The 14,648-nt window shown below is 36.2% G+C and overlaps 1 protein-coding gene across 4 annotated transcripts in view; it reads left to right on the top strand.

Annotated features, from left to right (window-relative positions):
- The window catches only part of RAB3IP (RAB3A interacting protein), a 33,126-nt gene extending 18,690 nt beyond the window's left edge, over nucleotides 1-14,436 (top strand). For 2 of the 4 annotated variants that reach the window (XM_032106339.1, XM_032106338.1), the window contains 6 exons: nucleotides 295-498; nucleotides 5,224-5,352; nucleotides 7,582-7,694; nucleotides 11,053-11,152; nucleotides 11,261-11,330; nucleotides 14,082-14,417. In XM_032106339.1, the coding sequence (XP_031962230.1) occupies nucleotides 295-498; nucleotides 5,224-5,352; nucleotides 7,582-7,694; nucleotides 11,053-11,152; nucleotides 11,261-11,330; nucleotides 14,082-14,164 (699 nt within the window). In that variant the 3' untranslated portion in view covers nucleotides 14,165-14,417. Of the gene's footprint in view, nucleotides 1-294; nucleotides 499-5,223; nucleotides 5,353-7,581; nucleotides 7,695-11,052; nucleotides 11,153-11,260; nucleotides 11,331-14,081 lie in introns of all 4 variants that reach the window. The other 2 variants (XM_032106337.1, XM_032106340.1) reach the window with 2 other exon arrangements.
- The last annotated feature ends 212 nt before the right edge of the window (nucleotides 14,437-14,648 follow it).

The raw sequence follows: 14,648 nt of genomic DNA, 5'->3' as shown, positions 1-14,648 counted from the left end.
AGAGCATTACCTGTATACATTTTTAGAATATATACTCAGTTGTTTTGTGTTGCTTGACATATTCTTAGCAAACACCCATGGACACGGTGTTTGTGTCATGTCAGCCAGCAAGGTGCATAGGAAGCCGATGTTACTGCAATATGCAATTGCACAGGCATCTGTGTGTTAGTACTGTTGGAAGATGAAGTTTTGATTTGCACCAAGATAGCCAGAGATGATGTTAATTGATTTAACATATTTATAAACTAGTATATTTTTGTTTGTTAATGACTTTATTCCCCCTGCCCCATGAAGATTGATGTCCTCCAGGCTGAAGTAGCAGCATTGAAAACACTAGTACTGTCTACTTCACCAACATCTCCAACTAAGGAGTTCCAGTCTGGTGGAAAAACTCCTTTTAAGAAGGGCCATGCAAGAAACAAGAGTACAAGCAGTGCTATGGGCGGCAGTCATCAGGACCTTACCATGGTGCAGCCAATTGTAAAAGACTGTAGAGAGGTAATGTACAAGGATTGTTCTCTTTTTGCTGATAAACTGGCTTTATTGTTTTGTTTTACTCACAATAAATATGGTATATATTAATCTTCATTTAATGTTTACAATCCTAGAGACGTTTTTCATTAATGAAAGAGCTTCCTTTACATACCAATAAGGTGTTTTTTCCAAGTCTTGTTTACCTTTAAGTCATTAAGGGAAGATAAGTTTTCATATATTGGAATTGCACATGGTAATTAAAAAACCCTAAACAATATAACTGGATGATATGTCCTGGTGGCTTTTTTATGAAGTCCATCACTGAAAGTTCGTAGACTTTCATAAGCATTGTATGAACTGCCATAGAAAAGAGGAAGAGTAGTGTTACAGATCGGTAGTGGGTGAAAGAGGCCAGGGAAAAGATGAAATCAGTAATTTATTAGAGAACAGGTGAAGAGTCACTGGAATCCTGGGGCCTGTGTGGGTGTTTTTTTGGTATGGTTTAGGGTTTGTTTGTTTGTTTTTATGTTTGGTTTGTTTGCTTGTTTTTTAAATCTACTGGTATAACTGAAAATGGGGAAATAATGAGGTGAGAGCTTGGTACTTGAGTCCTTGGAATGGTAGTAGTAAAAATTGACCAAAGAGTTGAGAAGGAGCTTATTTTACTGGGTGGTTAGTAGAACAGCAGGTGAAATCCAAAAATCAGTAAATGAGAAACGAGGCATCTAGGAAAAAAATGCAACTAGCAAGCTTGCAGTTGTGAATTTGGAAAGAGCTACATTGTACTGGAAGAAAAGATAGCGTCCTTGTTGATCACTGTCTGAAACCCCATCTCAGTGTTCAGTGATGGTCAAAGACCTACAGAGACTTAGAAGTCCTTAGGAAAGCAATAAATACTAAATAAAACGTATTATATTGTAGGAACATGTAGTAAAAGTTTGTTTCTGTACACGCAGCTATGATATATTCCTCTCAGAAAGGAAATTGTGAAAATACAAGGAAGTGTGACATATATGGTCAAACCTAATGGAAAGTTTTCTGTGTAGAGAGATAACTTGAGGTAGAAGAAAAATCTCTGCAATCTCAGGTGACATGGGGAAGATGAGTGATGAACAATTATTAATGAATTAATGAAAACTCTGGAAGTTAAAAGGAAAATAATTTTTAGTCAGTATATAATGAAACATTGTCATGAGGAAGCAAGATTAAAAATATGTTCAAAATAAAGTCATGCAAAGTGACAAAAGAAAAGCCTGTCAAGGTGTATAGAAGATAGGATATTTGGCTTAGAAAGCTTTTTTAGCTACAGACTGCTAGAAGTTTTGAGGCTGTAAAAGAATACACATCACTGTCTTTTCTCTCAGATGTCTCTTCAGCCAGCTCTGTGGCTACTGACTATTGTCAGAGGGGTAATATGCTGACTGGATCTTTATACTTTATTTTTCCAGTCATCATTAACTGCATTTGTACTAGACACCATTTTACTATAAACTTAGAAAATTAAGGCATCTTCCAGTTTGTGTTTCATACTCAAACTTAAAAAAAAATCAGATGACTTATAACCTGCTTGCCCACTTTCAGTGGTATCCAGGATATTTTCCTTACTAAAACTGAGTCCTTGTTGCCCTTCAGCAAACAGGAGAACTGGGGTGGAATCCGGTTACTTTGTAAGCATCTGACCGAGGTCATGACTCAATGAATTCTTTAAGTGTTGTGCAAGAGTGAGAGATGGGAGAAATACGTTTTACCTCAGTTTCTCATGGAGAGAACGTGGTGATCATGGAGGACATGCTGCAGAAGAGCCAGTCTGCCTGACACTTTCTTCAGTTCATTCTCCTTCTTGTTGGCTGTATAAGGAGACACTTTGAGGCTGCTCAGGACTGCTCAAACTGGTGACTTTTTCTTCCAGTGGCAGCCTAGGGAATCACTAAGAAACACATGGGTTTTCCACCCACTGGGACTTGAGTATTCTTATTTCTCTTCTGAGCAGGGGTATTTAATGGAACGTAGAATGGGGTGAAAAAAGCAGGAGTGCCTTTGGCATGGTAGGTAGGACATTGTTTTAAGCAGGGGAGGCATACCTTCCCATCTGCTCCTGTTATCCAGTGCTTTATTTACTGGTTTTCTTTATAGCTGCTCTTAGGTAAATTTTTTTGCATTTCTGGGAGATTGGGTCTGAAACCCTAGTTCTGTCCCCTTCTTGCTAGTTGTTCTTGCCACTGAGTTGTTACTCTTTGAATCTCATTCTTTTGATTCTGAGTGACTTGACTTCAAAAGGGGGTCAAGAGTACCTTTGCTCAGGGCTGTGTGTTGGCCCTGAGCCAATAGCTTTGAACCCTTTTGCAGAGTCTAGAGCTTTGTGTTTTGGGATGGAGCTGGGTGTAAAGAGGTCAGCTCTCAGATTTCTTTGTGGAATGTAGACAGAGTCAAGAGTGGCTGGCTGTCCACCCTAAATTGCAGTGGAGCTAGAAAGGTGCCAACATCCCAGAGAAATACTTCCTAGCATGTGGTAATAACCTTTATGATAAATAGACATGTCTAATGAATTTGGACATTAAAAAGATTGAGATAAGCCGGATCTTAAGCAGACAGGTAGCATCCCCTCAAGAAGGGGATCTCACCAGAAGTGTTGATAAATGCATCAGTGTTGTTCAAAGAGCTATTTTGCTCATGTCATATTTACTGTAATGAAAGCATAAAAAAAAATTTAACTGGAATTATTATTACATTTGATTGTATATTTAATTTCAGATAATCGAAACTGGTATCTAGTGAACGCATAAGTAAAGGCAGGGAGGAGATACACGTGTATCATGCATTGTAGATTGAAAAGGAAGAACATCAAGCTATGGTCACTGAACAGTTTTTTTCAAGGCAGCTTCTTTATAAACTGTAGGTTTGGGTAAAATTGAGTAAATCTGGAAAATAACCAAGTTAATAAGAAATGCATCTTAATTTTTAGAATTCTAGACTACAAATCAAAAATTGATGTTTTTCTGCTGGTATCTCTTGATTGTATTAATTTTAAAGCCAGACCTGAGGTGGGTTTTAAGTTACGGGAAACGTTCCCTTAGGAAGCAAGTTACACCTATTGAATTCCATTTGCACAATGAAGTTGGTGGCTTAGCAACCAGAACACTTACAGATTAGCTTAATTAAGGTAGTTGTTCCTGATTGTACCTGAGCATAGTGCAAGTGGCTCTAACAAAAAACAAATTTTCCGGTCTAATTTTTGTAGGTTACTTTTCAAGGAAAAAAAGAAAAATAATAAAGTTTAACCAAAAACCCCTGAAAGTGATGAAAGAAGCCCCCCAAAGCATACATGTAGAAGAATGGCAAAGTGCTGAGAATTCAGAGAAGGCGTAGTGCCTGGGAAATGAAAAAGAGACTGAAGTTGGTTCAAAGCAGCATACTGATCTTTTAAATAGTATTAAAAATCAATTTTTAGTATATGCTATTTCCCCATTTCATTATCTTATCTGTATTATTTGTTTTTAATTGTACAAAATTATAAATTCACATCCTGGCTTATGTTTCTACTGCAGTGTACATCCTTTCTGGAGTTTTAGGAGTATAGGTCTGCTGTAGTTCAAGAAGGGGATTTAAACAGGGGAAAAGGTGCTGAAGCAGAATGTCAAAACCAGTCTGAGGATCGTGTTGTGGGGAGCAGGATGGTGTTGCATATCCCTTTGGGATTGGAGTTAGGTTTATATGTTGGATTAGGAATATATGTCAGAAGCACTCACCCCGACTCCTGCAGCAGTGTTGGAGCCCATGAGTGAGATCTTTCTCAAGTAACCCTAAAGCAGACAGTGTGCTCTGGGAACACCTCCGTGTGCTCTGGCTGTTAGTGGGTAGCAAGCCCGTGGGACAGGCTGCCCCATAATGGAAATGTATTTTTAATAGCAACCTAGTATCCATCTCTGGACCACCACTCTGGGTGGGTGCCATTCTGCTGCTAACTGATCTCAGCATGGAGATGACAAAACAAGGTGTTTCCAAAGCAGGTACAATTATCTTTTCCTAACACAGAACACAGTTCATCCTAGCATGATTTAGTAGGTAATTTTAGCGTTTCCTCTTTGACTAGAGGAGCTGTGGGGCTTATAAATCATTCCCAGTGAGCATCCTTGCCTTTCTGTTGTAGGGAGGTATAGGAGAGGGTTTTGGCATAAAGGTGAAAAATGAAGAATAACAGTGTACTTTTAATTGAATTGTACATTGACTTCCTGTTTTCTTAGTGTATTCAGTGTGTTAGACTATTTTCTTTTTGTGTTTGGATAGCAGCATGTTTGGGTCAGATGCAGCATGAATGTGTAAAATGTCTAGGACTGCAGTTGTTTTCTTTGAATTTCTCTGCTTTTCTTAACTCATATAAATAGAGGCGGACTGAAATACTGTAATGAAGATCCATGAAGATGGAAACTGTTTTCTGGCTCTTCATAAGTTTTTCAAAGCTATCTGTAAGCTTAGGAAATGGGGGAAAAGTAACTAACTTGTCCCTGGTGTAGTGGTAACCGGTAGATGCATTATCTCTGTGTACCGAAAATTGTATGTTTTGATTTGCTTGAATTTACAGGCTTAGGAAAGTGGATTTAAGAAAGTATTCATAGCTGAACCATAATAGCATTCTTTCCCATTACAATAGAAAGCATTTTAATGCTTATTATTTACCTGTGGATATTTGCAAATGGTAGACACTAGTGTGATAATTACATTACTAAAATATTGAATCTTTGTGTGTTCTAGGCTGACTTGTCTCTGTACAATGACTTCAGGTCTTGGAAGGATGAGCCTACTATGGACAGAACATGTCCTTTCTTGGACAAAATTTATCGGGAAGATATTTTTCCATGTTTAACCTTCTCCAAAAGTGAGGTAATGGAAATGGTCTTAATGTGGTCACTGACGTCTTCCCCTTGAATATGTTACATGGAGCCAAAAGACTACTATATTGTTTTCAATATGAAGTCTAACCATTTTTGTTTCATTGGTGTGTGACAATTTACAGTGAAGTCCTAAAGTTTGGTCTGGAGCATTGAAATGACCTTTTTTTTCTTCACTATTCCATTAGTGCTCTTCCAGATACGGCCTTTTTAGATCTACTTCTTCAAATGTTACTCCTGTCTGTCTGATGTTTGTAGGGAGGGATGGAAGTTTTCTTCCTGATACTTCAAATACAGTGTAAAAGTCATGTTCTGTCTCTTGTTTATATAGGGGGCAGTAGAGACCAATATATTTAATTTTATGGACTGATTTTCTCTCGTATCAGTCAAAGCAGACTGCAAGCACAGTCTGGGCCTTTTCTTGAAGAGAGGTTTGAGTTACAAGAATTAGACTTTGGGATTTAGATTCAACAGGGGCCGTTTGTAAATATGGTTTTAGAGGAATCAAACTGAGACTTTTTCCCTTGTGTTATTCCTACACATTCTCCCATACAGAGGAAAGACTGGAGTTTTACCTATCCTGGGAATAACATGGAACTGATTACAGATCCAACTGATTTACTTAGTTTTTGTTCTTAAGCAGCATTTACAGGTTGTAGTTGTAGTATCAGTCAGTAGGGAAAAGGGAGCCTATTCTTAGATTTTTATTAAAAAATGATAAGAAATTTTAAAGTCTCTTAAGTATTAATACTCTTTCCCAATAAAGTTAAACACCTCACATAGAAAATCCTACGTTTTCTTCATAATGTTTATCTGTCGTTTTCAGGAGGTGTTATGTTCTTTACCCATGCTTTTCATCTACTGTTACTTTCTGACCATAAGCACGTGCAGTCTTCTAGTTAATTGTACACCAGTTTGTTATGGTTGGTGTACAGCATCATATGAATCTCTCCCACTAAAAAGTTTGCTTGGTTACTATGGGAATTAAGTTGCTTCTGCAGTATATATAAGTAGGCCATCCTGTTGTCTTTTGCAGCAACTTAATTTTGGATTTTGATCTTCACTGGTAATATAATTACTGTAGATGTGTATTGCCTCTTAAGGGAAGCGTGAGGGTTCTAGCACTTGTCAGTTACACGATTTATTGTTTCCAGATGCTGTGTGTAGTGACCAACTTCTCACTTGGCTATTGATAGGCTAGTGTGCAGTTAAGCCAAACAATAATTTACACACGTGTTATGTTTTTGAATAGTTGAAAATGCAGTTATGTGAATGATTGAAGTATTACATTAACTCTCAGTAGCCTCTTGTGTGTATGTGTAGTGTTTTTCTTTTGGGAGATGTCAGAGAGAGTATTTCATTTTAACTACTTCAATAGTAACATTCTGTTCTTAATTAAAGTACAATAGAAAAAATATCTTTATTACTTAGTAGGAAGGAACCTTGGCACAAAATTATTTCAATAGTAACATAAGTTGCACCTTTTTTTAAATCAAGTAATGGCTGTTACTTGAAACAGTGGTCTTGGGCAAGTGTTCGGTCCAATCAGGCAAAAAGGTCACATTTCCAGTGTCTTATGATTGTTTATAAAGAGTGAATGTAAAAAACATGAGCAAAGCTGCACTTTAAGTGACTAGTGTTCGGAAGTTGCAACTGGCTTTTCTATATATTGTTCAATCTTAACTTGTTTGAACGCCTTGCTAGAGCTATCCTTAGCTGAAAAACAGTGACATAATGTTTACTTGTTTTATTCAAGATAAGGATGGATGCAGCATAATTTTGTGTTTTTCATAGCACGCAATAAAATTAGACCAATTTTTTAAAATAAAGTTTGTGCCATATTCAGTCTCTGGCAAGAACACAGCCTGTACAAATACATGTGCTATTTGGGTGTATGAGGAAAGGCTGAAAATACAGTTAGTATTTTAAACATGCTTGACTACATTCCTGGCTGTAAAGGAAGTTAGCTTGCCTCAGGGAAGGCAGGGTTATTTGGAGGGCAGAATTTAAACAGGAGCTTGGAAATGGGACCTCTTGCTCATGATGAAAGTGAAATCTTATTTGGAATAGAATTTTTGTTTGGTGGGTTGGGTTTTGTTTTGTTTGGTTTGGTTTTGTTGGGTGGGTGTTCTTAGCTTCTTAGAAGAAGAAATATGTCCCTGCTTTGAGGCAATGGATGAAGCAGAGCTGTTTTTAACTGCTTTCTAAATTTCTCTTGCAGTTGGCCTCAGCTGTTCTGGAAGCTGTTGAAAACAACACTCTGAGCATTGAACCTGTTGGCTTGCAACCTGTTCGATTTGTGAAAGCTTCTGCAGTTGAATGTGGGGGACCAAAGTATGTTGAGCTAACACAAGGGGATAATCTTGATTCATTTGAGATCTCTTGGCTTGAGAAAATTGCTATCAACTCTTTACCTCAGTAAAATTTGTCTGTCTTAATTTCCTAAAATCTAAGACTTCAAGATTGTTGTTACAAATTTGATGGGAAAGTAAGCAACTAATAAATGAAACTTCAAAAAAACCCTAAGAACAAACCTTGCCTTTTGGGGAGAGCTGTTTGCTTGACTTTTGATGCATTGACCCCGAAAGTAACCTTCACCTCTTTGGAGAAGACCATTCTGATATTTAAAACAGAAGCTTTTGAACTAGGGCCTCTCAGCTGGAAAGCATCATGAAAAAAATAGGTATTGAAATAGTACAGGCTGGGTTTCCGAAATCTGGAGTACTTGTGGCATAAAAAATTTAGGACCTACGTAAAATGCTGACAAAGGTAGCTGAGGTATTGGAGAAATATAGAGAGTGTTAATCCTCTGAATTTGAGCAGGAGGAATGTAAGTGGGAATGAAGATGAATAAGAGTTTGAACGTAAAGTAGGAAGTATGCTTGAATGACAGGAAATTTATTTAGAGGTTCTGGAGTGGTCCTAGAGGAATGTGAAACAAGACTTGTCAGGTACTGATACAAACACTGAAGTGAGGTGGGAGGGACTTGCCTGAGGCACTGGAGCTTTGATGATGTGGAGAAGGAAAGGGATTGTAGGATGCCTTAGTGTATGTCAGAGTAAGAAAGGAAGGTCAGTCTCGAGATTAATCTGGAGCCTTCCAAATCTTGAGAAAGACTTGTCTTTTCTGTTGGAGGTATTTTAGACAACTTGACAATTTACTCTATAATATTTGATTCGAGAGAGCTCAGTTTTACAATAGAAAACTTCAATTGAAATGTTTTCGTCTGACTCTTAAGATTTTTTTCTTTCTCACTGCCATTGCTTTTTAATCCTTTTTTTTCTCTGTTGAGTGGAAGAGAAACTACAATTAAGACATCTCAAAATTCTTTCTCTTTAAAGAAGGTGTGTAAAATGAAAATTGTGTTTTATGACTTAGTCTTTGATCCTTTCTAGCCTACAAAGTTCAAGCATTCAAATATTCTTCAACTTCTCCTGTCACTAGAACGCACACTTTTAGAGCTGTAGCAGCCTCTCATCAGAAGGGCCCACACCAGTTTTGGAGCTACTCAAGTGGTAGTGAATTCCTATCCAAGATTTGCCACTGTAAGCTATGTTCCATGAAAGCAGTAGAGAATCTGGACAGTCAGAAACTACTGAAACAAGTAATGTGTCATTAAAGAACAATTGGCAAATGGATTTAAAGTCATTGTGGTTCAAGCAACTTCACTACATCTTGGTGTGATGAAATACTTAACCAGACACGAGATTCAATTTCATTATTCAGAAATTTCTGGAGATTTTTAACCTGCTTTCTCCAGTGTAGGATAACTTTCAAATCAGAGCTTACAAAATCCTTAAATATTTGCAAGATAGAGATTAGTGTTTTGAGATGACAATGCACAATTTGTAATTTAGTTATTTTAGGTGTATCAAAAGGTTAGGAAATTCTTTTCTCCCTTTTCCAACTCTTCTGTACCGACAAAAACTTGTAGATAAGTAATAGGTAAGAAATACGCAGTATTTAAGTGTAATTTAACAGCAGTTGTGCTTTGCCTTATATATTATTACTGGCACTGAATGGGAAACAGGTGTTCCAGTTTTCCCTGAATTGGTGTAGCAGTTGCAGGTTTTTATTTTCATACGGTGCAAAACACTTTTTTAATTGAAACTGTCTTCTTAAATGGGTAACATAATATAGATAAACTGAAAATAAATGATAACAAAAGCTAGCGTAATGTTTTTAAAGAAGTCATTTTGTTGTGCATTTGTGTGGGGGAACAGATGCATAAAATAGTGGTTAACTGCCCGAATAGCACAGTAAGGAGCGGAGGACAGAGAGCTGTGGTGGTAGTGCAGAAGGGTTCTTAATATACAGAATTTCCTGATTGGTGCCTGTGATGGTGTGCAGTAAGTGCTGCCTTAACAAAAGACAGCTGGGTTTCCCCAGAAGATTCAAATAATTGTCCCTATGGGGAACAAAGCGCTGAGCTGCATGTGCCATACAGTGTGAAACTGAGTCACTGGCAGACACCCTCAGCATTTAACTGGTGTGATGGAAGACAACATAGAGAAGGCAATTATGTAACCAGAAGGAAAAAGGGGTTTTATTATCCTAGCATTGAAGGTTTGTCTTCTGACAAAAGCTAGACTGAAACTGTGATCCAGCTTGCTTCAGCTAGTATAGGATTTCTTGTATCAATGAACTACTGTCAGTTGTCATAAATTGCCAGGGAAAATCATGTACACTGTTCAAATTTCTCCTGTTTTACATGGTTCTGTGGACCAGCTGCAGTCAATTTAAAAGGGCCTATGAGCCACTGTTCAGAACACAGAAGCTTAGTAATTTTTGTTTCACTTTTGAAAGGCAAATTGTTCTTAGACTCCCTAATTTCATGAGGTAGAAATGGGAGAAAGAACCAGCAGCTTTTAAAATTAATGAAACAGTGGTTGCCATGACAACTCAATTCATCTGAGATGCTGTAATACAGACATTCTGAATAAATCAAATTCTTCTCATCTTTAAAAATTCATTGTTTTCCTAAGTTTTTTTTTTTTTTTTTTTTGGGAACAATTTGTGGTGACTAACGGCTTTTCCTGAATACTGCATAGTTGCGATACACCAGAAGTAAATTTGATTATTTTACTCTCACTTTTTGTAATGGTAACGAAAAGAATTATTGCCAGACAGCCCATTTTCCTTTGTCCCAAAAGATTTTATACTCTGAATGTAAAATACGATTTCAATTTGGGCATAAATGCAAAGCTGGATTTAAAATGCATCTAAGAGAAGCGTCAAAGAATTGACTGCTCTTCTGTGGTGCTGATAGTTTTTTTATAATGAAATACAATATCAAGCAGAACTTTAAAAAAATCTGTTTAAATGTTGGCATCAACTAATAATTAAAAAAATGTTTATTTGACATACCAAGAGTTAATTAAAGAAGTCCCACTGTGCCAGAGTTGTCAAGCTGGCTTAAATTAGTGAATATGAAAGTGCATTCCCAGACCTGAAGGAAGTTTTAGAATTCAAAAAAAGCATTATAACGCACCAGTATTGAAATTGAATTAGGCCTTGTGGAACTAAAATAATTGACAACATAATGTAATAATTGCAGCTTTTAAAATGAAGGTAGATACTCATCTATCTGTGCCAATATGAAACAGTTACATTAATGCCATAAACACATGCAGGTGTTTAGACATTAATGTCAGATTTGTTTATTGAATCATGTGACCTTTATATTTGTAGGAAATGTGCTCTCAGTGGACAAAGTAAGTCATGCAAGCATAGAATCAAATTAGGAGATTCAAGCAGTTATTACTACATTTCTCCTTTCTGTCGTTACAGGGTAAGTAGATTTACTGTGATTTAATTTTGTCTGGTAGTTATTTACTGGTTTTTTCCCATACCTTTATGCAAAATTATATTAACCACCATTATTTTTATATGAGTTTAGATCACTTCTGTGTGTAACTTCTTTACATATATTCGATACATCCAGCAAGGGCTGTTGAAGCAGCAAGATGGTGAGTAAAAAAATTGTGTTGGATGTACATAAAGAGATGTTTACATAGTGCCTGTGCCGAAAAGTTGCTATCTGTGTACAATAGCTGTGAGCTGACATTACAGGAAAGCCATCAGTTTATAGTCAGTGTTGTAATTTCAAGAATATGGTGATATTTCACCATATTTGTCTCCAATGAAGTTACATTTTAAAACAACAAACCAGTGTATTGATTTTCAGTCCATTTAAACCCCCCCTATACAGTAAGAAATGTTAAAAAAAATCTAACTAGGGGAGTTAGCCAGAGTTTTTCCACACAGTCGTCATAAATCAAATCTCTGTTACAGAATATGGAGGGATTTTGGGTGCAAAAAACTTGCATTTGGTTTGATCTGGGCCATTTTTTCTTTAGCTTGATGTTTTGGCATGTCTTCTCGTTTTGTGCAGTGACAATTGAGACAGCTGTTCTTGTCAGATTATTTTTTCAGGGGAAACTGGCAAGAAAAGAGAATATTTTGGGTTAAATTGTGAAAAGTTAACAGGTAACCTTTTATAGATACAGAAAATCTGTAATCATTCATCTGACTGCAGCTGAGAAATCAGAGCATTGCAGTAGCATGGCCAAATCTCAATTAGGGCTTTGGTTATAAATGTAAGGCTTGATCACCCTCCACCCAAAAAGAGAAATGTATTTTTTACTGACATTGCTTCAGGCTGTAGCTTGTGGGGGGGGTCCCTACCTTTGTTACCCAGTTGCTTTGGTCATGTTAGAATATCATATCCAACAACTGCCTATTTAAACTGTGTTTGCACAGTAATTCAGAAATTTGCTTAACTGTTCTAGGTGGTTTCAATATGTCCATATAAAAGAAGAAAACATTATTTTTGTGAATATGTTCATGAAGACATATTCACTGTAAACCTAGTTACGTAATTCTGGAATTTAAAAATATATTGGATGTTGGAGTCATAGTTTTGTCTTAATTTTCAAGCGCATTTTACGTGTTTATCACTATAAAAGAAAAGGAAGATGGTTTGGCTGTGTTTAAACTGCACACAGTTGATTTAATGGTATTTCCTGTCCAGGTCAAAGGATATTGCCAAACAGCTTTCAGTCCAAATTTTTTTTGAAGCAGGTCATATCACTTAGGCTCCCAGAAATACTGAGCACAGATAGTGGAAAAAGTGTCATTAGCCCTGTGTCAATAGTAAATTAAAATATTTGCTTTCACTGTGAAAATGTAAATTTTTTTTAGTTCAGTTGTATTTTTGAAAGTAAAGTAAAACAGTTAAACATTGTAATGTTTATGGATGTCTGTGCATTTCATTATTCCAGTTTTCGAGTCTCTGTGGATTTTCTTCATCAAGAATTTGGCTAGAGTTAGCCCTGCTTTGCTACCTCACCTATAGTCATCTCTTCCTGATGTTTCCAAATTTCAAGAGCTCAGGATTTTAGCTACACCCAAATATTTCTAACCTGAAGTACTCCTGAGGTGATAGATAGACTTTTCCTTACAAAAAATAATGCTGTTAATTTTCATTGTCAAGGGGTCATGGAATTCACCTGAAATGCAGCTATTTCATATATTTAATTATGTTTAATAAAACCTTCAGATGGTGGTAATTTTTACTGATTTACTATCATCACTGAAGACCTTGAAAATGTGTTATTTAAGTTTTAGTATGGTTTGTAGTTAAAAGGCTTTTACTTTGACCAAAAGGACCTGTGAATTTTCAACTAAAAATTGTTTATTTTGCTATTGAGATGAAAAAAATTAATGGGTTTTTTACATCATATAATGAAATACTTTCAGCATTATCAGATTTATTTATTCTTCACAAGAAATTTGTAAAAAAAATTGAGTTTGGTGTTTCAGCTCAGTTGTCATCTTTACCACTAAAACATAGAATTTGCATTTGTAGCTTTATGTAAGGATTTCAACAATACATTCACAAGAATGTAGGCACTCATCATAATTGTCTGTGTAGTACCGCTGCATGCATTTGCACTAATGCACCATATAATTTTTAAGACAGAGGTCACTTTTACGAAAGTGTTTTTTGAAATACGGTAGGGAAGAGCTTGCACTGTTGTTCAAGTTAATGAGATTTGTAGACAATCTGCATCGGGATCTTGACTGCATGGAAATTTAGTCTTGAATAATTACATACTCCATGATTTTGATTTATGTTGCTGTGATGTCTAGAAGCTTAAGCTATGCACTAGGCTTATTGTGTTTAGGAAGATACAGATGAAGTAAGAAAAAAGGATTTTCTACCCTTTTTTTTTCCTACCCAGTTTGTTGTTGCTGGCAGATTACTGTAGAAAAAAAGAGCAAGAAAGGCTATAAATGGCAAAATTATAACTAAATTACAGATTCTTTGGTGAAACAATTCTTAACAAGCTCTCCTTTTTTCTTTTTGTAGTCATTTAGTTCCACAGAAAATGAGTCAAGGGGCAGGGAAGCTTAAATAAGAAATTGCAATTAATTGAAGCTGACAAGAAGTACTGATATAGTTCTGTTCTCCATTTTAAAGAAATCTAAAATCTGAGGAGTTTTTTATAGAAATCTCATTTAGAATGTTTAGAATATGTACTTGAACAAATTTTATCAAAACCAAGCACAATTAGCCCTTACACATATTTATGCTGGTTTTACCAGATGTTTGTTAGGAAGTTCCCCTAAACTCATGTAGAGTAAGGCAGCCTGAATACATCAGTTGAAATAAAATGTGAATTTGGTATATTTAATGATATTTCTGTCTTTTTTAGTGGATCAGATGTTCTGGGAAGTTATGCAGCTGAGACGAGAGATGTCACTAGCAAAACTTGGGTATTACAAGGAAGAGCTCTAAATCTTTTTACTCTTGTGCGTGCATGACCTTCATCGAATATACATAACTAAAATTGCTGAACCTTTTTTTGTCATTTGATATTTATTTCCACAAAGTGGGTCCAAGATCTTTCTCCTTTTGCAGATGGCACTAAGAAGTACTGTGATTGTTTTAAACTGACCTATGCTGTATATGCGTACCTATAATACTTAGTTGAACTTGCAGGTGTATCAGTGATTGTAATTTACATTTAAAAACAAAACTTCTGATTAAAGTGTTAATCTGAAACAGTCTCTGTCTTCTGTTCTTTGTGATGCAGAATGATGTGAATCTCCTCAATAACACACTCTAAAATGTAAAACTGGTTTTATGAAGACTGAATAAATGCCTGGTATTTTCTTCATTGTAGTGTTCACGTATCCCTACGTAGCTCTCTACGCATGTATGCCAATACACTTAACAGACAGCTGTGAGAACTTGGAATTGTTTGAAGGCCTGCTTTCTT

The sequence above is a fragment of the Corvus moneduloides genome, chromosome 4 (assembly GCF_009650955.1).
Source record: "Corvus moneduloides isolate bCorMon1 chromosome 4, bCorMon1.pri, whole genome shotgun sequence".
NCBI lineage: Eukaryota > Metazoa > Chordata > Aves > Passeriformes > Corvidae > Corvus > Corvus moneduloides.
This window is presented reverse-complemented; position numbering and strand designations above follow the sequence as displayed.